This window comes from Bombus pascuorum, chromosome 6, assembly GCF_905332965.1.
Source record: "Bombus pascuorum chromosome 6, iyBomPasc1.1, whole genome shotgun sequence".
Lineage (NCBI taxonomy): Eukaryota > Metazoa > Arthropoda > Insecta > Hymenoptera > Apidae > Bombus > Bombus pascuorum.
Window position 1 is genome coordinate 148,488 of NC_083493.1, and position 27,502 is coordinate 175,989.

Genomic DNA, 27,502 nt, shown 5'->3' on the forward strand with positions numbered 1-27,502 from the left:
GTCGTTTGGTCGGTGCGCGCTGCGCGCGGAACAGTGATGATTTGACTGGTCAAGATGTTGGTTTGTGTTGTATACCTAATCGTTACTGGTTGATCGATGATAAGAGAGCGTGTGCGTTTTGTTTCAATCCTTACGTGGTTTCGAATACTGTTTGCCAATTGACATTTGGGAGTTGTATTGGAGACGCTTGCTCTTCTAATAACAGATAAGTTGTTTGACAGTGTTTAATGTCGCGACACCGTTATCGAGCGATCTCAGAGTGCTCGTATGTCATGGATGTGAAGAAGTAGGCGTTGTCTGTGTTAAATGCCAAAATCAAATATAACATGACATCCCGCGGAACAACGGAATGTAATATCATAGTGTATAAGTTGGCGGAAAAACGCGTTGCAGCGGTGGCAGTAACAGCAGCAAAAGAAGAAAAAGAAGAAGAGGAAGGAGGAGGAGGAGGAGGAGAAGGAGCAGGAGGAGCAGAAGAGAATCGTTGTTACGTCGTTCAGGGTGCGCTGAATAATTGATTTGCTGAAGAAAAGTAAAAATATCTTGCTATAGACTATAGACTAGAGACTAGAGACTACAGACTACAGACTATAGACGCAAGCTCTTCGAAACTGTGGGGTATCGTTAAATGAACGTAGAAGTAGAGATGTTACCTTCGAGCACGCTCGAGGTGGAAGTCGGGAGTTCATCGCCTCCGAGAGAATACGAAACGAGCAATAAAAGTCTCCTCTTGGAGACGATCCCTGGCGAGTTGCATACCGAAACAACAGCTTGTCGTTTGTTAGAGGCGGAGGTCGTTGCTCGATGTCAGGAGGAAAGCAACGAGACGGTTAAAACTAAAACTATCCTCGAGTCCGAGTGTTGGAAAAAGAATATCGAATCAGCTGGTAGTAGCAGGTCTGTAAATAATGGATCACGTCAGAGCTTTTCCAAGGTCTCTGCATCCTTGCAGAGCCTCGTTCGTCGAAAGAGTCGGAAATACGGCGCGACCTCGTTACCCTTGGACGTAGATCTTTCGACGTACTCTGCACATCCTAGCTGTCTTCTCGAGGCACCGAGGGAAAATGGTGTCGTCGATATTTACAAAAGAAACGACGAGGAAACCACTTGCATCACCACGCGCACATCCACGCTTATTTATGCTTCTTCCGTGCAACTATATTCCAGAGGTGACAACAACGTGCAAGATGTTTCCTCGTCGACGAATAACATCGCGATCGTCACTACTACCACCAGTACCAATAACGTAACTTGTTCGGTCAGTGGAAGTCGTCTTGGTAATACCGCCTCGTCTTTGATAAGAACAACCAGCGTGATCACGGCAGGACCATCCACATCTTCCTGGAACAATTCCGCGGAAGAGGAATTGGATTACGTTGTCGACCCGGTTCAAGGAAATGCCTATTACAAGGGACAACTTCTTGGCAAGGTAAAAACCTTACACAAATAAAAGACAGACACCTGTCGACTTTTCTTCCCTATCCTTACCTTAAGTAAGGTTTCCTAATTTTAAAGGTTTAGTCTCTAATTTTTACATGATTATTCACAACAATTATGTTTAATAACATCGAGAATATGGTGTAACGCGCAACATTCGTTTTTGTTGGTTGCTGCTTAAATTGATATACATATTTTGATATTAAGATTACTATTATAGTAATTATTTACGTCTGCTACTTACAATGCTCTATGTTGCAATGCCCAATGCTGTCTTTGTTACGATATAAAAACATAAATATAAGATAAATTTGAGTATTTCAAAATTCTTGTTTACATTTGGTAATTTAGTATTTAGATTGAAGAACAGAAAATATATGAAGTGGTCGGTGGTTAATTAGAAACACTAAATGACCTTAATATATATGAGTAATATGATTTACAATCTAAATACGATTAGTTACCAACTGTACCAAGTAAGTATTTACACAGATATGTATATTAGTCACTCAACAAATATATTTAAGATGTTTAGATATGAGAATAATTTGTATGTGTATATACATTTGTGCATATATTGTCTGTATATATACATCGTAGGTACTATGAGGTCACATTGGTAACTTGTCTTAGATCTTTGTTTTTCGTTTACTTGATTACTAATTTCTTGTGTTGTCAACATCGTAAGCAGTTCATATTTCGTTAAATAGTATTTATCTTTCTATAACACTGTCCATACACTATATACTATACGTAGTATAGCTTGTCCTAGTATTAGTACCTACTAATTCGTTATTTTACGAAATTATAATTTCAATTCCTCTTATATGATAATTCTATTTATATATGTATACATAATAAAATATTTTTACTTTGTTTACCGTATACCATCTGATTGTAGTTGTATGGGTCTAGTTATCTCTTAATTGCATTCTATATGTCATAGCGAGATATAACCTTGTGTTTGTTTCCCAATGATTAATTATATTCTGAATGCTCGAAAACCGAAAATCGAAGGAATAAAATGTAAGAATCACTTGGTATCCGTTCTTGCGTATCAAAAATTTTAATGCAAAATGTTCAGAGAACGTTCTGTTCACCATAGTGATTGAAACCTATTTATTTCAAAGGAAGCTTATGGTAAACAAAGAATCGTGGGAGAACCAATAATCTACAATGTCTAAGTCTACATTAATGATAAGTAAATATATAAATTGTAAAGAGTTCAAGGGAAAAACGATCATAATTGAATTGAAATCTTTTTCTCGTGTCGTTCGAAGCGTATATTATATTACGATTACGTAATCTTCTTGATGGTCCTGAATCCTGATAGAGTGATTTTACGACATTTGGTAAGCGAAATTTGATAAAAATTCCAAATATCTGAAGAGCATCGGTGAGGATCGATCGGCATCGGTTCACGTTCACAGCTCCTAGTTGTAAGGAATATTCTTTGTCTCTGGCTGGTGCGGTGCGATCGATCGGTAGCAAGATGCGAGTTTGCGAGGCTTCTCGTCGTTCTTGTCAACGGGAAAAAGGAAAGAGAGAGACAGACGATTTCAGAGGATGTACAATGTATGTATATACTCTCAAACTCAAACTGTATCCTCTATGTATCCTCTACTCGAGAAAACCGGTCGTTGTTTCGTCATCCCGATTACTCGGACGTTACTCTGTCTGACTTGCATTTTATATTAGAAATCAAGCTTTCCGTTATATGTACATAGCTTACTCTTCGATGATTTCGATGTTTCATCGAAACTCACTTCTGATATTTTCACCTTTCCCTGCGTTTCGACCCACATCTATGTAATTTAGTTTGCACCATTACTTATCTTTATTATTTTCGATTGGTTGTGAATATGTCAGCAGCTTGTTATACAGATCGAGCCTGAAAGGAACAAATTCGTGCTTTTTATTCTGGAAACATTTCTGTCGGATACATTTCTGTCTTAGTTGGTAATAAATTATATAGAAGTTATAATAGATTCGCATTGATTTTTCATTGAAACACAGGCAAATGAAATGATCTATTATGAGTGAAATATTATCCTTCTTATATATGTACATATACTTGTGCATTACTTTTTTAGAATTATGAAAATCGCTACTTTTGTACAAGAACAACTTTTCAGTCAATAAGCTGTACAATAAGCGATATATAATAACATTGCCATTAAATTTTATTTAGACATACTAAAGAACATAAAAATACAATAAAAAGCAATATCGAAAATATTTAATAAATTTGAGTATTTGTTGTTGATGATTATAATTGTTCAAAACAATGCTATATTACATATAAAGATAAACCTAATGATAAAGTAATTGGTTTAATCACCGCATTTCTGTGTTTGAAATAAGACACAAGGAAAATAACTTGTTAGTGAAGATTAATTGAGATATTTATTGCAAAATAATTATTATAGTTTAAGACGTAAGTAATGCTTTACGGATCATCTAACTAATTGTAAGTTGTTTAATTATACTTATTTAGTAATTATTTCCGACTATGCAAAGTCTACTTTGCCTATACGTACACGTTGTATACGCGTGTCACTGACATTTGCGCCTTCCACAGATTGTCTGCTACATATGCATGTATGTATGTATGTGGATATATACAATAGATATACAATATATATGTGCATCTTGGCTCTTGGTGTATTTGTGGTGCAACCATGAGGATAAGTTCAACAGATGGGCCTCTTCCTCTCCGTTCTCTGTTCTTCCTTACTCGTTCCTTTCTCCTGCATTTGCTTTTTTCTTCGTAGGCGTTCACATACATAAAATATGTACGCAGTTCTCATCATTTCTATGGAAGTTGGAGTTGCTCGTGTCTATTAAATTAATTTCATAGATGGTACTTCCTTGGGAATTTATTTTCTATTTGAAATTGTACAAAGAGTAGGAACGTGCATGATCAAATTAAGTCGCCTATAATTTGCTATTCATGTTATCTCGAACTGTCATATCGGCACTCGCTGTGCAAGTGTCGTCTTTAATGTTCTTTCGTTATATATATCTAACGAAACTGCTTACTGTATATATAAGTAATAGTTTATGTTAATAAAATGTTTAGTATCATTATGCCGTGTGATTAATTTGTTTGTGTTGAACTTTCCTTAATGAGAAGGAAAAATGTCTGATAACCTACAAATGAAAATTGTCATATGTTAACGCGATTTTCTTAAGTAAATGTCGCATGACTTGTTAACCTTATATTGTAATTTAATTTGAACTTTGAACGAGTTTCAAGTAAAAGTTTTTAGTAAGCATACATATATGTATTTATGTAGGTCGTAGGTTTATATTTTATCTATCAAAATTTATTATCACAAAAAAATTGTTTTAACAAGTAACTTGCAGATTACTTTATAACGGTAATCGTTATACCCATATGTGTAATTTATATTATCAACTGATAAAACAATCGTGTTGTAAAACAATCACTTCTTATTTACAGAATTTTTGAAATAAATAATATAAATAAAAATATTTGAAGAAATGTATTTTATGTATTTTATGATTGGCAGTTGACAAACTTACATATATAGGTACTTACATCTTCTTTATAATCGTTTACCCGATGAAAATCTGTTTAGGATTAGATTAACATAATTCGAGATTACGCGAATTATTAATTTAGAAAGACAAAAGACTATTACTGAATACTGAAGGAGTTTAGTCATTTTCGAAATGAATGAACGTGATTATGTTTCACGTTTGATATTTTACAATTTTTTTTATCAAGACGACTTTTCTTTCTTCTTAAATAATTAAATATTTATTTATTTGGTAATTTTAGTACTGATTGCAGTTATTAAGTAGTTAGTAACGACTTATTATTAATGATCTTTGGTAAATGATCTCTGGCGTATGGATTGTTTATCGTGTTTGTTACCTACTGTACTGAAACTAAAAGTGCCTAAAACATTTTAATATTTTTTGCTATTGATCAATTTATACCTATCTATAAAATGTTTCTTATGGTCAATATGTTAGTACTGATGCTTTGTTTTTAAAAGTTCTTAAAACGACAAAGATGATCGGGCAAACCTTTCAATTACTGATTAAGTATCGTAGCTGATGCTGTAACGTTATGTACGCAAATATCTCGTTCTGATTATAGAAACGAGTGATAGAGATAAAAAACTAGTGTAGAATTGATAGTTGAAGAACGTTCAGTCTAATATAAATACATACATGCATATGTATGTGTACATAAACGTTTTTCACTTGAAGTTACTTAGAGGGCTGCGGATATTGTATTATGTCTGATGAAATGCCACTTGTATGGAATTTGTGATAACTCTTACATTGACATTTATTCTGTGCTTTTTTATGAATCTTTTGAAGAAGATAAACAATTTCAGAAAGGAAGGATGTAGATGTAAAAAAATATAAGAATAGAATTTGTTCTTTTGTTACGGATTTTTCGCTAAATTAATTGAATTATATGTAACAATAAAGCGTTTCAAATTATTGACGTAAGTTTGGTTATACAATATGTATATATTTCTATCGGCAATATAATATTTATATTGATTAATTAAGTCACGTGTGTTTCAATTCTACCAAGTTCTCTGTGAAATGAATAATCAGAAGCCCCTGGATGACAATTCATTCGGTAAAATCAACCGTACGCGATTGAACAGCGACACTATGAGATATATCTACTACGAAACAAACAAGATTGTATGTAATTTCAAATAAAAATTTGTACGACGTTTTATTTCCTTTCATTAGATCATAATATTGCTACAACTTGTTTTTAGGTTTCTTTCTGTCATAATGAATTTAGAAGATAAAGTCAGATTGTTCAAGTTTATCAACTTCTAGGAAATTTTACGCAAAATGAAAAAGTATCTTTATTTAAGAAAATGTAATACAATAACGTTTTTCAATGAATATTTTCAATATTTTTATGAGAAAGAAGTACGTCGTATTTTAACCGATATTTTATTTTTGTAAAAATTACGATTAAATATTTAAAGATGTAATATTGAAAATATATGATTAAAAATCTACTGTTAATTTGAATATGTTCAATATATTATTATTAAATACTTAAAAATTCTTTAGTTAAGCAAAATTTGTACGGGTTTAAGTGTGCATTCCAGCTTTCGCATGAATGTAAAAAATGTTTTTCAAATGCAACTTGTACAATGACTAAACTGGCAATGTTGATCTTTTGCATAAAGGGTGGATCTTTTGGTAAAGGGGGGATCAAGCTACGCAGTAGAGGAATGTAACAATTTTTTAAGTAAGTACTATTATTGTAATATGTAATATAATATATCGTATGTATATGATGTGTGTGTGGTGTGGTGGTGGTGTGTGTGTGTAAACATGTGTAAACACACACACACACAAACAAACAAACACACTATACATATTAATATACATATGTATATACAGTGCTGCGAATAATTCTAAATTCAAAAACATTTCTGCGTTATCATTGTCCATACCTGAATAGGTTAAGAGAGAATTACTTTGTAAAGGCTAAATTGAACGCTATAGGATATCAGGAGATGATACATAACGAACTCTATTGCTTTTCGTAACCGAAATAGAAGATAAAAGAACAATTTTTCAACAAGACATTGCTCCCATTCATAGTCAACTGCCACTACAAAAAAAGTGGTTTCAAGATTTCGGAATTATTACCATAGCCAGCTTTGAGAAACTTTAAGTATTTACTTACTAGCGGATAGTGTACCTAGCAGATTAATGAAAGTAATTAAAAGTAAAGGGGAAACCACTAATTATTAAAACGGAGAGGTAACAAAATTAACGTGGAGTTTAACTTCTTTTACCCCTTTACAGCCAAAAACACAATTATAAAACAAAATTCAATTTTTTCTTCAGCTTTGTTTTACATTATAATATGAAATTATATAAATGATTTTGTTAAACTTCGTGTTAATATTATGAAAAATCTAAAAATCGGATTGAGTTTATAATTATTCTTGTCACTGTACGTATATATAGTTTTTCATCTTACTCGAGTTTCAAGTTTAATTATAAGTTTAATTATCACATGATATTCGTATCACACAAGTACGCCACGTAGAACATTTGTCTCTATATAGATAACGTTACGCGAAGTAAAGAGTTGATTTTTTCATATGAAAGCAATTTAGTTTCATGCGTCTGCTTGGGAAGTTTCGTTTGTATCGATGTACGATGGTGTAATTGTAATGTAAAGTGTAAAGTGTAAAGGGGTAGAGATCTTAGATTTAAACGATCTATATACAGTGCTGGACAAAAGTATTGGCACAGCAAGATTGTTATGATACAAATGCTTATAACTATTAAACAAATTGATTTAAACAAAAAACTTTTTGACGTATTTATTTATTATCTATCCTAGTTTATTACATAACAAGAGCAACAATATAAATAAAATAATACGCAAAATAATAACAAAAATATATTTTTTGAACATTTTATGGGTGGACAAAAGTATTGGCACAGTAGAATATTTACGCTTATAACTAATTACATAATAAACTTCTAATATTTTGTTGGCAGTCCTTTTCTTTTAAGGACTTCCTTTAATCTTCTGGGCATCGAGTGGACTAATTTTTTAGTGAATTCAGGTACAATATTGCTCCATTCCTGCAGAAGAACTTTCTTCAGTTCAGACTTGCTTGTGATATTATGTTTCCTAATTCTTTAATATTAAATTTATATAAGATGAATAAATCTTACAACGAAATTGCACAAATCATAAACAGAAGTCGTTTTACTGTGCGTTCAGTCATAAAACGCTTTAAAAGTGAAGAAAATCTAGAGAATCAAATTAGGAGTGGTCGCCCTTCTAAGGTAACAATTCGAGAAAAAAGGAAAATCGTAAATATTGTAAAGAAGGATCCAAAAACTAATTCGACTGAAATTGCTTCGATGTTAAAAGCTGAGTGTGAAAAAGAAGTAAGTACCAAAACTGTACGTAGGGTATTGAAGGATGCCGGTTATTCTGCCCGTGCAGCACGAAGAAAGCCCTACATCAGTAAAATAAACCAAAAGAAAAGAGTGGAATTCGCGAAAGAGTTTGTTACGAAAGATACTGATTTTTGGGAAAAGATCATGTTTTCAGATGAAAGTAAGTTTAATATTTTTAAATCTGACGGCAGAATATTAGTATGGCGAAAACCCAACACAGAGATGGACGAACTGAATCTGCAAGCCACCATGAAACATGGGGGTGGTGGTTTAATGGTGTGGGGATGTATGGCATCATCGGGTGTAGGAGAACTTATATTCATTGATGAGATAATGGATAAATATGTATATTTAAATATACTCAAGCAAAATCTTTTGAAAAGTACTCAAAAATTAAACCTCCCCAGGGATTTCTATTTTCAGCAGGATCGAGATCCTAAACATATGGCGTATATTGTTCGTCAGTGGATAATATATAATACTGCCCACACATTAAACACACCACCTCAAAGTCCCGATATGAATCCCATTGAGCACGTGTGGAACGAATTGGAAAAAAGAATTAGGAAACATAATATCACAAGCAAGTCTGAACTGAAGAAAGTTCTTCTGCAGGAATGGAGCAATATTGTACCTGAATTCACTAAAAAATTAGTCCACTCGATGCCCAGAAGATTAAAGGAAGTCCTTAAAAGAAAAGGACTGCCAACAAAATATTAGAAGTTTATTATGTAATTAGTTATAAGCGTAAATATTCTACTGTGCCAATACTTTTGTCCACCCATAAAATGTTCAAAAAATATATTTTTGTTATTATTTTGCGTATTATTTTATTTATATTGTTGCTCTTGTTATGTAATAAACTAGGATAGATAATAAATAAATACGTCAAAAAGTTTTTTGTTTAAATCAATTTGTTTAATAGTTATAAGCATTTGTATCATAACAATCTTGCTGTGCCAATACTTTTGTCCAGCACTGTAGGTATGCATCAACTTGAAGGAAAAAATCTGCGCGACCGGTTTCTATGGAATGCACGTAACATAGATTATTAATTCGATTGTAAAGAAATCATTTTATCTACGTTCCATTCACTTTTTGCGTCTCTTGTTTTTGCCACATGTCCTTATACAGAAATTCGGACTATCGTAACATCATAACTAACTCCCTTTTTATTGGAAGGATATACAAATAATCTTAAAAGATAAAAATCCTGGATATAAATATTCAAACCGATTACCACAAGATTACACCGAGAGGTTTTTTAATAAAAAAAGCAATTCGATATTTTACAAATAATTCGTTAATTCGAGACATTCATTTTTATTATTCAAGTAGTATGTAATTTTGAAGATAGAGTAACATTTCTTCTTCGATAGGTCAAGGCCAATTTAATGAAAAGCTTTTCCCTCCCAAGCATTTTACTTTATCGTTTATCTATTGACTATTGAGCGCTCATACATATATAGTATAATATATGTCATGCATATATAATATGTGTATATTCGTTATTATTGATCACTTGGAGTAAGAAAAAGAAGCAATATTTTATTCAAGTAGAAACTGAAAGATAATTTATATTTTGTAGAGAACAGGATAATCCGCTAAAATTAAAAGTTTAAATTATTTTAAATAGTTGTGTTTGTCTCGTAACTTTCTATTCGATATCATTATTATCTACTGTTACTTTCAATATGTTAACAATTTTCAGTCAACTATCAGTGTTATCTGAATAATTATTTTCAATATGTTTAGAAAGTGGTAAGTTGACTTGAAAAGGAAAAGGATAATCTTGAGACGAAAGTGAAGGTGAAAATCGGCATAAGATAAAAGAAAGGTAAAGAAAATATAAAATTCAAACATTTCTAATATCAAAGGTAGACAGCTAGACGTAGAGTAGATGTAAGATGTAATTCAAATCTTGTGCTCTTCTTATTTAACAGTAAATAGAAACTGTTCTGGCAGTTTGTCAAATTGATACGTATATTTAGATGAGTATGCACGTGGAAATGTCATCTACACCTTATCTCGAAATAAAAGACATTAATATCATTCGAATAATCTAAGATTTTGTCAACTACATACATGCATACATACGTATATACAGATATATAGCTAGATTTATGTTAGTGTTAGATCAACTAGGTATCCGACTTGCTTTCTAGTGTTTTTATAAATAGGCCTTCGAACACTTGTATAATACACGTTATACATATTTATATCGATATAAGATAAAACTGAATTCTTAATAAAAACCGTGCATTTTCAAAGGGCATTAATTCTAGTCGCATATTATTTCTAGTCGCAAATATAAACATAGTAGCCGTTTTTCTGTATTGTCGAAGCTACGCGACAATTTATTTTCAAATTCATGGTTGTCCATTCCGTTAAATGGTTAAACGGAAACGAAAGGTAGTGATTGCTTTTTACCCATGCAGCAACGTAGTTGTATAGACTACAAATATGCATTGGCAATGTATTTTTAGAAGACTACTGAGGATACTTAAAAATAAACGTACCACTGTTATTAAACAAGCCATAAATGCTTTAAACCATACTTACGTGGTTGGCCTAACTAGCACCTAAAATCTACGATCTATAGTAAATTATTCTTGAAAGTTTAGTTTAGTACCAAGTTATTAATCTAATTGAGGACAAGACCAATATTGTCATAACTGTCATAGCTATAGCAGATTTTCTTCAAATAATATTTTTATAATAGATGAGTTGAGACATTTAAGATATTAATTGTTATTAATATTTTGTACATATAGAGAACATTGCTGGAAAATTTCGATAGGAATAAAAATTATCTTTGTATTATCGAAAATTTTCTCATGGAACAAATAAATGCGAAATATTCTTTTTCTTCATGAAATTTATAAATTTAGCGGAGCGGTAAATGTTACAAACCAAATTTGGCTTTCGTTCTTTCATTTGTTTCAATATTTTCCCAACGTTCGTCTTGTTCGTTTACTTCATTTATCATCGTCGTATATTATTTTACATCGTATTTTGACGTAACCAAATAAAAAATTCGCGTCGTCAGGCTGGAGCGCGAACGGTTCGTTTTCTGACCCTGAGCAAAGATCAGATGTAAATAAGTCAGGGCAGCGGTTACGGTTAGCGGCAAAGATAATTTAAATCGCGTGATGATCGCGGATCACGGATCACGGCCTAGACGCTACAAGAATTTCCCGCTCTGTAGTTTCTCACGTTTTTACTGTTTCTAGGTTCTGTTCCTGTGCTATTTCAGCGTTACTTTAGTTTTCCTCCTAGTAAACTGCGACTGGGGGGATTCTTAATACTAAACGGTTTAAACTAATTAAAAGTCGTTAATTGTTGTAACAGAAATTTTTAGAAGCTATTGCAATGAAAAGAACGTAGGTAAGAATTACGCATACTGTATCGAAAATAAAATAAATTTATTTACATTCGTAAAAGAAACCTGTTAATCATTCTTTTTGATGAAAAGTTAAAAGAAGAGTGGAAAGTCGGTCGTTGCTAAGAATAACGCAATGTTTATATTATTTAGTTGAGGTAAAAGTGTCCCAGAAGGAAGGAAAATGATTTGCAAAAGCAATGAAAGAATGCTATGTCGCGTCGCGTCGTGACGGCTGATTTTACTTTCCTTCTCGCTAAACGTTAAAGCTACCGTAACAAAGCAATAAAAGATAATTTAAAGATATTCTCGTAGCAGCACGAAAGCAAATGCCCCTAAAAGAGAAAACCTTTCACTCCGAGAAGCTGAAATGGATGTTACAGGTGAAATTGTAGAATCTAACGTAAAGTTGAATTATAAGCTTAAATTTTAAACGCATCACTATTTTCCCCTATGTTTCTTTTTTTTTAATTTTTTGAATTTCTACCCATTTGAATATTTCCTTTAATTCAGATATCTACTCTGATCCTAAAGTCTCTCACGATTAGATTGAGAAATTTAAATTCTTTTTATCGTAGATTGTAAGCAACGCATCCCTTCTTTTCTAGCTCTATAATTTCACTACAAATTTATTTCATACGTTCATATGTCTTAGTAAAGAAAAAAAAGAAACAAACTCTATCTACCTGCTAATTGTTTCTTCACCAGCAAATACGTAATTAGTAATTAGTTTAAGTTGAAATCGGATTTATGATAGATTCAACGATAAAAACAATTGTATCACAAATCACATATTAGATATGTGATTTACAGTGTACGTTATTATGCAATATAATCTATAGGTATACACAAGTACATGTAATTATATAATTATACCTATCTCTTCATAAGATATGAAATAAATTATTATCTACGTGTTTTTGTATTATTTTCAGGGTGGATTTGCCAAAGTTTTTCTCATGACCGATGTCAGTAATGGAAATGAATATGCCTGCAAAATTATTCGGAAGAATCGGATGCAAAAAATTCATATGCAGAAGGTTTGTATTCTACATATGTACATACATACTTATATCTCAATTTTTTATTTTAATGATTTTTTTAATCAGTATAAAAGTAATTTATATCTTTATATAACACTATAATTACACTGTTCGATAGAACTCATCATGCATTATAACTCGTATATAGTTGATAACATTTATTTAGTATCAAGTTTCTTTCGTGAAATTCAAAATTTTCTGACATCATGAAGGTGACACTCTTTTTAAAGAGTCGGCAAGTGCGTAACGGTTATTTGGTTCCGTTCCAAAGCATTTTTGGAATCAATAGGATATTCTTCAATTATGGGACTATTAATAAAATTCTTGTGTTCAAAGAACCATAAATCTCCACAATTCAAGGGTATTGTGCAAACATGTCATAATACGTATACATATTTATAATTTTCACTTTTTAGAAAGTACGTATGTAATATGAAGCAAGTAAGGAAACGTACAAAGACATTTGTTTATTATAATTTACTTGCTGCTTTTATCTAAAATTAGGTAAAACTTAGATAAAATTTAAATAAGATTTAGATATAATAATAGTAGGCGTGCTTGATTTATAATATATATAAACTACTTTGAAGCAGCTAAATTGGGCAAAGACCGTCATTAAGATAATCATTTGAAGTTTTGCAGGTGGTAAGAGATGGTCGCGAGTTTAATAATGATCTATTACTTGTAGATCGCACGCGAGATTATGATCCACAAAGAGCTGAATCACGTGAACGTTGTCCAGCTGCATCACTACTTTGAGGATAACCTTAATGTGTATATGCTTCTAGAAGCCTGTCCTCGAAAGGTACTTATCGTATGTCTCGTATACCTACCTGCTTGTTGTACACTGTACACTGCACACTGTACACTTTCCTACGACATATTCTTTCTATACGTTTGTAAGAATTTTCCAACCTTCTGCCTTCGAGTCGAGTCGAGTCGAGTCGAGTCGATCTCCGCTGCAAGATAAGTTCGCTTGCCTGTTATATTAAATAAAACCTCGCTCTTATGTTAGTCAGAAAGATTACTAGTAGCTCACTCAACACTTGGAGCTTAGGGTTAACCGTGCAACAATTTACAATCCTCATAAAGAAATAAAATTGATCCACTGTTCTTTTCTTTAACGCCTTGTGCAATCTTCATCCTGAAACCTACCATGTATATATTTCTTCCTCCTCGGCTTTTCAGCAGAATTTGTCATTTTTCCGACAACAGGTACTCGAAAAATAGATCTTCTCTATAGACTTTGTCTTATAAAATAGTATGCGTCTGTTAAAAGTTAATACATTATATGTGTTATTGACACTAAATTCATATCAACATGCAATCGTAAACATTAATTAAAATTCACCGGAAATCAGATAATCTTTAGCAACATTTATTTTCACTATGCATGTACATATTTCGTTTCGTGTAACGCGTATCATTCTTATATGCATGTACATATGTACGTTGGCTAGAGTTAGAATTGTTAGATGAAACCACAAACCACAAGCATCAAATTTTCGTGTGAGCAGGAAAGAGAACTAGCACTTAGTTACACTATCATCCATGACTAATCTTTCACTTGTTTATACCGTTACGTTAGGATGTGGTCCGTTAACTTTAACTTCAACTAATCGCACATCGATTATCGTTAGCTTCTAAAAAATCGTCAACATTGCTGATGTTATAGTAATTTCTTTATCTAAGATATCATTGACAAACTGTTCTCTACAATGACAATGACAATGACAATAACAATTACAATTACAACAACAACAGCAATAATAATAATAATTACAATAACAACAACAACAACAACATACGAATAGTTACAACATACGAACATATTAAGGAGGAAACTGTCGCTGAAATACTAAGAAGATAATCTGCTAAATATTAAATTATCATCCAACAAATATAAAAGACTTAAAAATACAATTAAGACTCGAATTTAGACTAATATTTTGCTTTTCTCTATGCAAAAATTTATTCAATTCATGCCACGATATTTGAAGCTTGCGATTGTTGTTAAAATATCGATATCTAGAGAATTATGTGTTATAATTTCCTAGATACCTACCGACCCGCACGCGCAGTTTTATATGGCTAAATTACAATCGGAAAGTTTGTCTTTATGTAAAATTCATTTAGATTTTAACTAGAAAGCATAGCGAATTGTCACCCTTTTTCATTCCGGCGAAAGAGAAAAATAGCGTTTACGAATAAGTTTCTAATTTCGAACAACGTAACAATAACAATTATCCGTAATGTGAGCAACGCGTACATATGTACGTACATATGTACATACGTTTCCATGGGACGTTTCCTTTGCAACAAACTAGCGACCCGTCGCGTCGTAATCTCTCAAAGTTAACTCCGAGCGAAGATCTCCGATTTACACTATGCATCATTAACTATAACATGAAATCGCATACTTTTCCTTCTTTGTGATCACATTTTCTCGAACGTTGATTAATCGAAATACCGACAATGTGCCATGTCTTCTGTACTTATCTTATCGCCAGAGTGCAATATTTAATATTCGTTAATTTAATTTGTATTGTTTTTTATTTTCGTATCTATAATGATATACGATATAGGTACGGCATGATGTATATTTATCCAAATTAAATAAATTAATAAAATACAAAATAAAATAGGTATTACTGCTATAATTAAGAGTTGAAATAATTTTTCTATAAAGAATTACTTGAAAATGTTTTCATGTTTACCTCCCGACAGATTTCTCGACGCTTTTACTTTCGTAGAAGTTAATTCATTTCCTCAAAGCATTAAACAGAAATATTATTATACCTGTTATATATAGGTATAATATATACATAAAATATTACACACCTGTGTGTATGCACGCGCACGTCTGCAACGGGGATTGCACTCAGATAAGTGAATTCAACTGATATTTAAAATGTTGTGAATTGCGCTGTATTATCAATTATCAGAAATATTTATAAGACAAGCGTCAAGGATATCTAAGTGAACCATAATTTATTCCACATTAAGTCTTCGTGTTAACTGTTAAATTAAGTTAAAACTAAGTCACTTTTGTTTGACAGAGCTTGATGCACGTGCTCAAGTACCGTGGCAAAGTTACGGAGCCGGAAGCACGCTATTACATGAAACAAATGGTGACGGGCGTTGCGTATATTCACTCTCAGAAAGTTGTTCATCGAGATTTGAAGCCAGGTAATATGTTCCTATCGGATCGTATGATTGTCAAGATCGGAGACTTTGGACTGGCGACAAGGCTTGACGGACAGTGCAGACGGGTGTAAGTTATCCTCGATCTTTCTTAATCATTTATTATTATTGGTATTATTATTATTATATATTATTATTACATACTATTATTATTATACTATACCTACGTAGAACTTGGCCCAAAATAGGAGAAACTGCATGCACAGCGAATTATTTCGTTTTCTTAAAGATTGTTGTTTGTTCGTCCAGTCGCGGGGAGACGAGTCTCCGTTAGGAGCGTCAACGGGAGTCGTAAATTCCCGTTACGATCGAAGGATCGACACCGCGAGCAGGGCGATCCCCTGATTTCAGTTACGACAATAGGGGTGGTTAAATTGAAATAACTGTAGTCTCCAGTTATCTATTTTTATTTATTTCGCCACTTTTCACAACACTTGGAACGTATATATAAATATGTTGTAATGGATATCGGTTAACGCGATGAATCCCGATATCGTGTGAAACTATTAGACTAGCTTGCCGAATGAATGCAAGAACCGTCCGAAGTATGTTGACGCGAAGAATCGAATGTCTCGTTCGCGTGAATTGAAGTTACTGCTTAGTGCCTCGGTGGCTAGAACTATACTTGAATGACTTGCCGAATGATGAGCAGAGACTTGACTGTCTGCTTAGTAGAAGAGCAGAGACTTGACTGTCTGCTTAGAAGAAGAGCAGAGACTTGGCTGTCTGCTTAGTAGAAGAGCAGTGACTTGACTGACTGCTTAGTAGAAGAGCAGAGACTTGACTGTCTGCTTAGTGGAAGACGTGTTGATTGAATTGACGACGAAGACGAACTAACTTGATAGTGACGATGCTGTGTCGGAGGTGAGCTAAGGATGGGTGTGTCTAACGCACGGAATCATCTGATTTGTTGATGACAGTTTTTGGTTGGAGAAGTGAGGGTAATAGAAATTGTTTTTATTGGTTAATAAGACTATCGATGGACTAGGAAGGGTATTAGCCACCCTCGATGGAAAGTTGGGAGTAGGAGGCATCGCACGTGTGAACACTTAGCGTTCACGTGTTTTCCAGATGCTAACCAGAAACCTTAGAAAACGCTTTCGTGGAAAAGCCCTTGTTTGCGATGAAAGACTTTCGCCAGAGTTTTCTGAGATTTATAGTCGGGCTGCGAGTGTTTTCAAGAGTACGCGATAAGGATGTGCGGACATCTGGCTGCCATCCGTCCGTGATGTGAGGTCCGGCCCAGGTAGAGAGTCGGGCGACGTAACAATTGTCAAATTTCTCTCTCTTGTTATTAGTTAAAGCATATTTAATCGACTGCGCATTTAAAAGTGATTAGAACTTTGAGAAACTACCTAATAATACTAATGAATATTAAGTGCTTCGATATGAACAGTTCCCTATGAATAATGAAAAGTTATTGCAATTAAAAAGTTATGAATATTTTGTAAAAGACTTATATATATATTTATTTATTTATATATGATCCAAGAAAACAGCTCATTGTCAGTAAGTTGATATCCAAGTATAGGTATAATTCAAGTATAATTCAATATATTATATATATATTGAGAATACAGGAAATAATAAAAAAAGAAGTGATACATATACATACTTATATCTATATGTTCCTTACATTTATTATACATATAAATCAAGAGAACCACGTTTAAACATAGGAACTTTCGCTGATTTGTTACGCTGGTAGAATACGAATTTACATTCAACTTAAACTCTTGACCGATATGTATATAATATATACAATATATGTACATATATTACTATATACATATATATAACTATATATATATGTATACATATATAGTTATCATTTAACCTTAACAGTCTGTATACTTCTCATATTTTCGAATTGACGCAATTTGTATTTTCATGATTTATTTTGTTAATATTTTGCATACGTTACAATATTTGATGGAACTGGTCGATCGTAAATATGTTTCTATTATTATGTAATCGAATAAAATAATCTCAAGTACGCCCATCAGGTAAGTAATTTCAATTCCGAGTTCCTCTGTAATTCGATTTACACGGCAGCAACGCGAGCGTAACGGAAACACGTATGTGTGGCTTGAGAATAACAAGCAGCTTCATAATTAATACGAGTAAAATCATAATAATTTCTTTTATATGCGCAGGACGATATGCGGAACACCGAATTACATTGCGCCGGAAGTGTTGTATAAACAAGCATACAGTTACGAGGCGGATGTTTGGGCGCTCGGATGCATACTTTACGCCCTATTGGTAGGGCAACCACCTTTCGACACAGCGTCTCTTAAGGAAACTTACGCTAGAATATGTAACAATCACTATCGAGAGGTTGACGATTCGATAGCGAGCCGAAACGGGCAAGATCTCATCAGGTGGCTTCTGCAGCCGAATCCTGAACTCAGGCCGTCTTTGGAAAGAGTGAAGGAACATGCTTATCTTACCAAGGAATATGTACCAACTTCCTTACCTCGCATTTCTTGTTTCCAAATGCCACGTACATCTATAATCGATTCATCGCCTTCATCCAATTCTATAACGTCTAGGAATCAAAAACTTAATAATACTCAGGTAAACTATCGATTCGTATTACGACATCGTTTTTTATGTCTTGAGTTATAAATCCGATCGCGCAGATCCTTCCACACTTACGCTTACGATATCACATATTTTTGGATATTCGGATATTTGGATATTTTACTATTGCGTTGCACATTTACGTTGCACGCGCGCGTATGTATGTACATCGGTTTAGGTAACAAATTATATGATAAAAGAAACAACAACGTTTACCTAATTAATATGTATACACAGCATAAAACGAAATTTAAAGAATTTTGTATGTACACATGTAGTTTTTTGTTGGATATTTAAATACAACAGTAAACACGTACTAAAAGGCAAACAATAAATATTTAATCGTAATTCCTAAATAGCAAATTATTTTTAGTAATATTCGAATAATTTCCAAAATACAAACTTTCCCAGATAAAGTAAAATTTTTGTTTCGTTTGAATCTATAGTAATTACATTTATAGCGTGATGTATAATTTAGGAATTAATCAAAAGTTAGATGATTTCTAATATTTAATTAATTTAATTAATGTTTTTATTTATTTAGCTTTTTTATTGCAGTTACAGGTTCATACTATCCAGCAATCTCAACAGCATCAGGACCAACGGCATACACAACAGCATCATCATCAAACAAATCTTTCCCAGAAAAGTTTACGAAAGGGGTCGAAAGTGATCAGTTGGTTAGCCAGAAAATTTCGAAAAGTGCCAAAATTCAGACAAAGATTAAGCAGTGTTCTTTGTCCAGATCATAAGAAAACGGGATACACCGCTCAGAGTATGCAAATGCATCAAGCGTTAGAAAGCTGTGTCACAGAAATAAAATGTAGAAACAAGCTACGTAATCATCCACCTGTAAGGGATGTCGTACCTCTGTTCATCACTAAATGGATCGATTATTCCAACAAGTACGGCCTAGGCTTTCAGCTCTCCGATAAATCTGTCGGCATTTTATTCAACGATCATACAAAAATTAGTTACACACATGATAGAAGGTCGGTATTTCTCCTTTTAATATTATATCATATATTATATTTTAATTCTTTGAAATAAATTCTATTTCGAAAGAAACTGGATAGAGACACTAAACAATAGTTACGACATCCAAGCCTTTCGCTTTTATATTTTATTTAAGAAAAAGTAATAATTGCAAGGAAAATTGCAAGCAAACCAAATAAATAGCTATTAGTAATATTTAGAAATTTCTATAATACTACAAACGGTTAAACATTTTTTAATCGTGTGCTTAACTTATTCAAAAATGTTGTTCCATTTGCAAAGAAGGGTGGAGTATGTGACAACCGACGATGAAGTAACAAAGTATCATAGAGAGGAAGATGTTCCAGCTGCTTTACAGAAGAAACTTGTACTATTGCAACGTTTTACACAGTACATGGATAAATTTATGACTGAAGGTAAATTATATATGTTATATCATTTAGTTTCAAACGTGTCATAAATGGCATACAATTTTATATTTTTGTATCTTTCAACATATTATATTAATATAAAATATTGTTCGTTTACGTTAAAAACTTTTCCTAATTAAAAAAATAATGTTCTACTTTCGACAAGTTTCGTGTTTCGCTAGCATTGTTTTGAAGAGATGAAAAATTTGATGAAAAAAAAAATTTGAAGATGAACAAATGAACACTAGATGTAATTTTCAAACGAATAAATTATTAAGTATGTATTAATTATATAAATTAAAAAAAATACTATACAAATCGAATATCCAAAAATCGAATATACAAAATCGAATATTTTGCTGTTGAATTGAGATTCATTTGTAAAAAAAATGTTACGAAGCAATTACTATTTAAGAGATAGAAGTGCAAAAATATAGTTAGTATGATTGCATCAATTTAATACTTTAATAATTTGTATAATAATAAGGTTGTACCTTGCGAGTTTCATAACTCCCAAGTTATTATAATTATTAAAAATATTAAAATTATAAGCAGAAAAATTATTATATATTTTTTATAAAAATTTTATGCAAAGAATATAAAAGAATAGATATAGATATCAACAAGTATCGTAAGACAGTAAGTGGAATCTATAAAAATCAATACTTTTTCAATGCAATTTTAGCTGTATGAATATATGACTCCTACTTATAATTTTTGCTTCTATTAAATTTCATTATTATTTATAACGTACATATTATGTTATATATATTATTATTATTATATATACTATTATTATATATATTATACACTTGTATTATAATAGGGTGGTGGTAAGGAATAAGAATTATTTATTCATTGTGTTTAAGGTGGTGAAATTAAAAAACAACGAGTTGCATCAAAACACTCAAAAAACGTTTGTGTACCGCGAATGAGAAGATGGTTAAGAACTGACAAGACCATTATGATGGAATTGTCAGTACCTCTTTTGCAAGTGAATTTCTTCGAGGATCATACAAAATTGGTAGTCTCGCAAGAATCCTCTAACAAAGGACACCTAATCACATATATCGATACCAGTAGACGTACATCTTCATATTGGTTGAACGATATACGAGATTTTGGCTGTACAGCAGACCTTTACGAGCGTTTATATTATGTTTACAAAGTATCTAAAGAATTTGCAGAAATGCATAATAACACGATCGCTTGACTATCAAAGATACATCGGAACGTGTGTTACTCGTTAAATCATTGAAGTTTATACTTTATGCGAAATATTATTGCAGTAAAAATAAATATAAATATTATACATATACTTCTTGTTTCGTTAGCTGTGCTCGTTCGATTTTTTATCCGTTTCTTTATTTTTCATGTTTCAAATTTATATAATATAATTCGTTATAAATAAAATTGAAGAATAGAGAAATAATAGAAAAACAGAAAAGTCAGTCGAATCAAGTTTTTCAAATTAATTATTATTTTTTATTTCTTCTATGTGTAAATTTGGATATGCATAATACATACCTCTGCCAATGTGCCAGACTTATTTAGATTTACATATTTGGACTATATATATTAATTTGTATCAAATTATTGCATACATCGATATTATGTATATTGATTATTAATATTTTTGTTTATTTATATTATAAATAAAACTTTAAAGCGCGCATATGTGCACGTATTTAATACTAATTTAATTTTTATAGGAAAAAATATTTATAATGTACAAAATATTTTATTAGTACCTAAAAAATATATTTTAAGGACGCCAGAGTTCATTGCATTGAAATATTTAATTTCACAAAAGTTCTTCTGTAGAAATGTATAGTATTAGTGGCAAAATTAAATAAGGGCAAAATTCTTGCTTATTACAAAAAATTTTTAACATGTTAAAAAGTATCTGACGAACATTAAACGAAGAGTATATGTATACATAATATATACACATAACGCATATTACTACATAATGTTAGGAAAAAAAGTGTTTAAAAACAGCGAGTACTAATCTTACAATGTAATACATATTTTTATATGATAAAATTGATTAAATAAAATAGTTAATAAAACTATAAAATTGAGAAACTGAGAAATGAAGAATAGAATACTATTATGTAGGTTCTTTACTATCATATACAGAAGAAATATAACAGTTATTACAACATTTCACGTATATAATTTTTATCAACGAATTCATTTATTATGAATTCGATTTATAATTTTATGAAATTGGAAATAGTTCGAGTGCAGCTAAACGTAAGCAACGTGATAGGCATTGTTAAGGAAATTGTATGCAGAATGAAGATAAATGTTAGGCAACGTTTGTTTGAATTCTTTGATCCAGAGATATTATCTTGTTTCCTTCCTTTTTTTACAAAATGTAGCAAAGTTGTGATATACATATTACGTTTTGTATAAGATTAGACAAAATGAATGATGAGACCACAGGGAGACTGACTTAAAAAATGAGGGTAGTGTTACCTCGCTTTTCTTCCTTAAAAACCGTTTAGACGTAAAAGTTCTCGTAAACGTTTAATTAAAGTATATAAAGCAAAGAATAGAATTCTAAAAATAATACCTGTAATAAAATGTCAAACATTCGCATATTCATATTTTGTAAAAATCGTATCCGCAGTTATGTCGTTGACGATATACACAATCGAACCAGCCTGTAACTAAAATGATTACCAAATACAGTATCAGACGCAATACCGTGTGTATACCTACACTTACTTTTGTTAGAATTTGACTAGTTTCAGAAATTTCAATTCATGCTTTGAAAAAAATTAATCGTTCACACAAATCAAATGTGAAGTTCGATTATACAAAATGGGAAAAAATATTAGTTTTAACATTATTGTTCCATTATATTGATAGTTTATATATTTTTTTATACGACTGTGAATTTTATACATCGGGATTTATAACGTATTAACATTTGTAATAATATTTCTTAATATCGGTTCAAAGAAATAATCAGTTACCTTTAGACATGATTTGTATCTTACGAATATATCTATTTGTTTTTTTAATTGGAATTAAACCAAAATGTTAGGTACTTGTTTCTTTAAACTAAATACTGCATATGTTATTTTTTTAGGTTTATATTTAAGAAATAGTTTCAAAACAATGTACAATATGCACATTCATAGTTGTTCTTCATAACTCTTTGGTTTTCATAAGATATGTGTATCTTGTCGTCAACAAATGTTCAATTCGTGTGATAACACATGAATACTATCTTATATGTAATCGGTTTTAATTTAGATAATATAATAATGGAATAAGTATGCTTCCAAAATATTTACGAATTAAGAGTATACAAGAGCATTTTTAATGTTTTGCTTTGATATAGATCACATGTATGTATATTATAGTACAAGTACTGTTACCTTTGCAAAACATTAGATCAGGATTGTTCAACTTTGTGTTCTGAATCACTGCTATTAATATACAGTAACAATAAATATAAAATAATAACAAGTTATCTTCAACATATAGGGAAATCGAAAGAATAAATGTTTATTTTAATATATTGTTATAATGATAGAATAGTTTGTAATAAAAAAAGTAAACAAAAAAAGATGGTACAATTGTATTTAGAAATGGTATATTTATTAAAGAATGCGGTAAAACGTCACACGTTCACATTCTAAGTGCCTACACTGAACAAAAGTCTGTTTACAATATAAATTAAGATTTTTTATTAGTGTAATGTAGAGAAGTTTGATTTTTTTAAAAAACATCATTTAAAATAAAATAAAATAAAATAGAGCACTAGTTGAACAACTCTGATATAAATTATTTTAAATATCATCTATCCTTTGATACTAACAGCAGTGAACACGAAAAGTTAAGCGGACCAATTAAATTGGCATACATACATATACATATACCACATATGTAGAACAGCTTTTTTGTTTTGATAAATTTGGTGCCAAACGCTCGTTTTGTTAAAATTACTATGTATGTAAATCACCCGTTTATTTAATATAATTAGTCCCCGTAAATTTTTACACAAATTACCTTTTCTTAATTCTTTTAATTGTTTGATCATTTCATCATAGAATAGCATTCTTGCGTTTTTAACGTATAATTTAGTATTTAAATTCTAAAAATGAAAAGAAGCAAATAGCTTCACTTCTCTTAATAAATTCATTTACAATTTTGAAACTTTGTTATTAAGCAACGAAAAGAATTCTGAAAAAGATCTCAACGGAAAATAAAAAAAATAATCTGCCCAACATTTCAACTAACTTGGTATATGGTTTTGATAATAAACTATAGTAAATGTTTTCTGTAAATTACGGGGACTAATTGCAAGTAAAGTAAGGCGATAATAAGTTATATAATTTATACAGAAACCGAAACTCGAAGTACGCAGTAAATATACATATGAATTATAATGAATGGCAACATGTAGTAATATGTACGATACATATAAATATATATGAGTCACATTCATAGCGTTTCGATATGTTTTAATACGGTTCGATATACTCAATTATTCGAAATTGACATCGTTTGACATCTCTGTGATGATAATTACTAACTAATAAGCAAGTGCGAATTAGGTATTAAATTGAAATTAAATTCAAACTCATATAAAAAAAGGTCAGTTTATTATTTACATATAATAATATTTGGCTTTTGATAGCTTCAGTGCTATATAAATTAAAAATTTTTTTAATGTTAAATTTTCAAAATATAAACGTTGTGCCAAATTCTTTATCTTTCTCTTGGACGAAATTGTTATCTTAAAAACGATTAATTCTTAATGTCAAAAGTTATTAGAAAAAGTGAACTTGATTAATAATTTAAGCAATATGCAACGTATATTAATAAATTGAATTTAGCTGATATTATGGTTAAATTATATGTATATTTTGTAATGTTTGACATAAAATAAATTTTCATTTATAAAGTGGCACAATTATTTAAATTAGTTTCCATGTTTCAAATATTTATACGTGTTTTATGTTTTAATTGCATTGCTATTAAAATAGTCTGTTAATATGGCTAAAAATTGACTTAAAACTTGGAGTTATTCGCACCTGCTTAATCAAGAGATCTAAAGATCTTTAGTAATCCTAGTCACGCCGATTTTCACGCGGTTTTTTGATAGGATAAGAGTATAAAAGTGAAGAGGATAGGTGAAAAAACACTGTCATCGATTTATACTACAGCGACGTATTCTTGCTTCATGCAGGCTGTTACAATTAGATTTATTATCATTATTACTAGTACTGGCAGTAGTAATATGTTACTACTAACCCACATGTATACCTACCATTGTACTACGTATAATATTATGCTATTATATATACATATATTACCGCTATACACACACGTTTATACACACACATACACATATGTTATAAGTTTTATCATAAGTATACTTGTTAATAGCTATTGATGTACAACTACTATAAAAGCAGTTTAGGATTGCTTTATAAAATCTACCGTTGGATGCTTTCCTTGAAAGTTGGATACTATCGCCTACGTTAGATTGTTAAAAATATGTATATCAATATTGAATTTTTTTTGTTTGCAAAATAGATAGTAGTATACATTTATGAAACATAGCGATTTAAAATGCTTTTACTGTAAATGAAATGGCAATTGAAATAAAATGTACATGTACGAGCACTTAAGAGAAGATTAATTTTTAGAAAATGTCTTTAAACACGAAGTCACAACTGAAGTTTGTATATTATAAAACTGTTATGATGAGTTTAAAGAATGGGAAGCATCTATTATCTACTGACATAGAAACTCATTAATACGGATCTCACGTATAATATTATTGCTGATGGAGACTTACGCGTTTATAGGTTATAAGCAGAGTTATATCAATATAGATTGACACGCAATTATGTATATTCTGTTAGCTATATTTTATTTTTTATCGATATTTTCCACCGCTAATCATGTTGTGGCTGCTTTGTGCAACCGGGCAGCAGTGAATGCTAAAGATCTCTAATTCATTAGCATTAGGTTATACATCTCATAAGGGAAAAAGGAATAATCAAATATTTAGGTGTGCAGCGAAAGAATACACGTATATTTACATTCTCGTATTATATGTAGGTATGCAGAATTTTTTAAATTTAATATAGACGATATAATATGTATATACATATGGTATGTGGTATATATCACCATATGTAATTACATATGTACATTACAATAATTGCGTAAATATTTTAGAAATCTTGTTACTTTTGACTTACAATTAGACAACTAGATATAGCGAGTATGATCGATTCTCTTGAATATTGCTGTATACGTACATAAAGTATGATCACTAGCGATAGATCTATTGTTAAATATAGCGAAAAGAAACGTTTCGTTATTGAAACGTGTTATAAAACTGCGATTTTGATAAGGTACATATTTACAAAGTACAGTAACGTGGAGAAAGTTAATTTAGAACGATTAATGTGATTTTATTTCGCTTTTTCACGTGTTCAAATTCACATATACCCTATGTACATATAAATCGATTCATTTACCGAAAATACAATGTGAAATTATTGCTCCATTCGTTATGATTCATTTTACATTTTCTACAGCTATTCCTGCCCGCCTTGGATACTTCTTTTTGCAAGTTGGAAATTAAAAGTGAAAAGATACTATTTGAAAATTTCTGTGGAAAGTTGCAATGAAAACATCGTACGGTAGATATAACAAACTAGTAACAAATATGTAATATGATCACTTTGTGACAGTTTAAGAATATGAGAAATACTCTTTTTTTAAAAGAGTGTACGATAAAATGATATTAATATGTATTTAAATCTTAATTACATTTATGAATATAATACCTTGCTTCCTTAAACTTGAATTAGGAAATTATAATCTAAAATAAGAGTGGAGAAATAAAAGTAACTTTAGAGTAATTAAAATAAAATATTAGCAATATAACGAAAGCTGTACCAAAAAAATTTGTTGATACAAATATGAATCGAAATACGCGACAATTTGTCGGTAATTACGCACTTGCCTTTTTAAATCCCAAGAGTTGTTAAAATTCGTATTGAGAAACGAAAATTATAATTTTTGCTACTGCACTTCCAGCAAAGATCGCATTATGATAAACTTCCATGCTTAAATCGAGTTCGATTTCCTGGGGGCCTTGTATGGTTCGTGTCATTACCAAAACAACCTGTGTTGGTGCAGGCCTTCTCAATGCGAAACATGATTCTGTGGCGCGTTGTACCCCAGGTGGTGCACGCGCTTCCAGGAATGCCATACTAAATTGTATCGTTGAGCTTGGCAGATGATATCCCTTCATTTTAAATAGTTCTTCCGGTCTGTTAGGTGCAATTGGTAACATGCTCACAAGAGTAATAAAATTGTATGAATAATGCGATGGTTGTCTAAGGCAAGGTGAATCGTTGATATGGCACGGCCACGATTTCACGCATCGGCTGAAATTTCAGTAATCAATTATACATTGGTTTATACAAAAGTTACTTAATTATATT

The 27,502-nt window shown here is 31.2% G+C and overlaps 2 protein-coding genes across 4 annotated transcripts in view; one reads left to right on the top strand and one right to left on the bottom strand.

Annotated features, from left to right (window-relative positions):
- Nucleotides 1-26,556, top strand: LOC132908328 (serine/threonine-protein kinase PLK1-like). Of its 2 annotated transcripts, none has more exons than XM_060962259.1 (8): nucleotides 1-1,429; nucleotides 12,706-12,810; nucleotides 13,502-13,618; nucleotides 15,873-16,087; nucleotides 18,174-18,597; nucleotides 19,162-19,595; nucleotides 19,882-20,015; nucleotides 20,879-26,556. In XM_060962259.1, exons 1-8 carry the CDS (start codon nucleotides 629-631, stop codon nucleotides 21,220-21,222), a joined length of 2,574 nt encoding a protein of 857 aa, XP_060818242.1. In that variant the 5' UTR covers nucleotides 1-628; the 3' UTR covers nucleotides 21,223-26,556. The 2 variants fall into 2 exon arrangements, with proteins under 2 accessions (XP_060818242.1, XP_060818243.1); XM_060962260.1 differs by having other exon boundaries at nucleotides 19,885-20,015.
- The window catches only part of LOC132908324 (fibrillin-1-like), an 18,326-nt gene continuing 16,871 nt past the window's right edge, over nucleotides 26,048-27,502 (bottom strand). For both annotated transcript variants that reach the window (XM_060962248.1, XM_060962249.1), the window contains one exon: nucleotides 26,048-27,445. In XM_060962248.1, coding sequence (XP_060818231.1) covers nucleotides 27,040-27,445 — 406 coding nt within the window. In that variant the 3' untranslated portion in view covers nucleotides 26,048-27,039. The remainder of the gene's footprint in view (nucleotides 27,446-27,502) is intronic.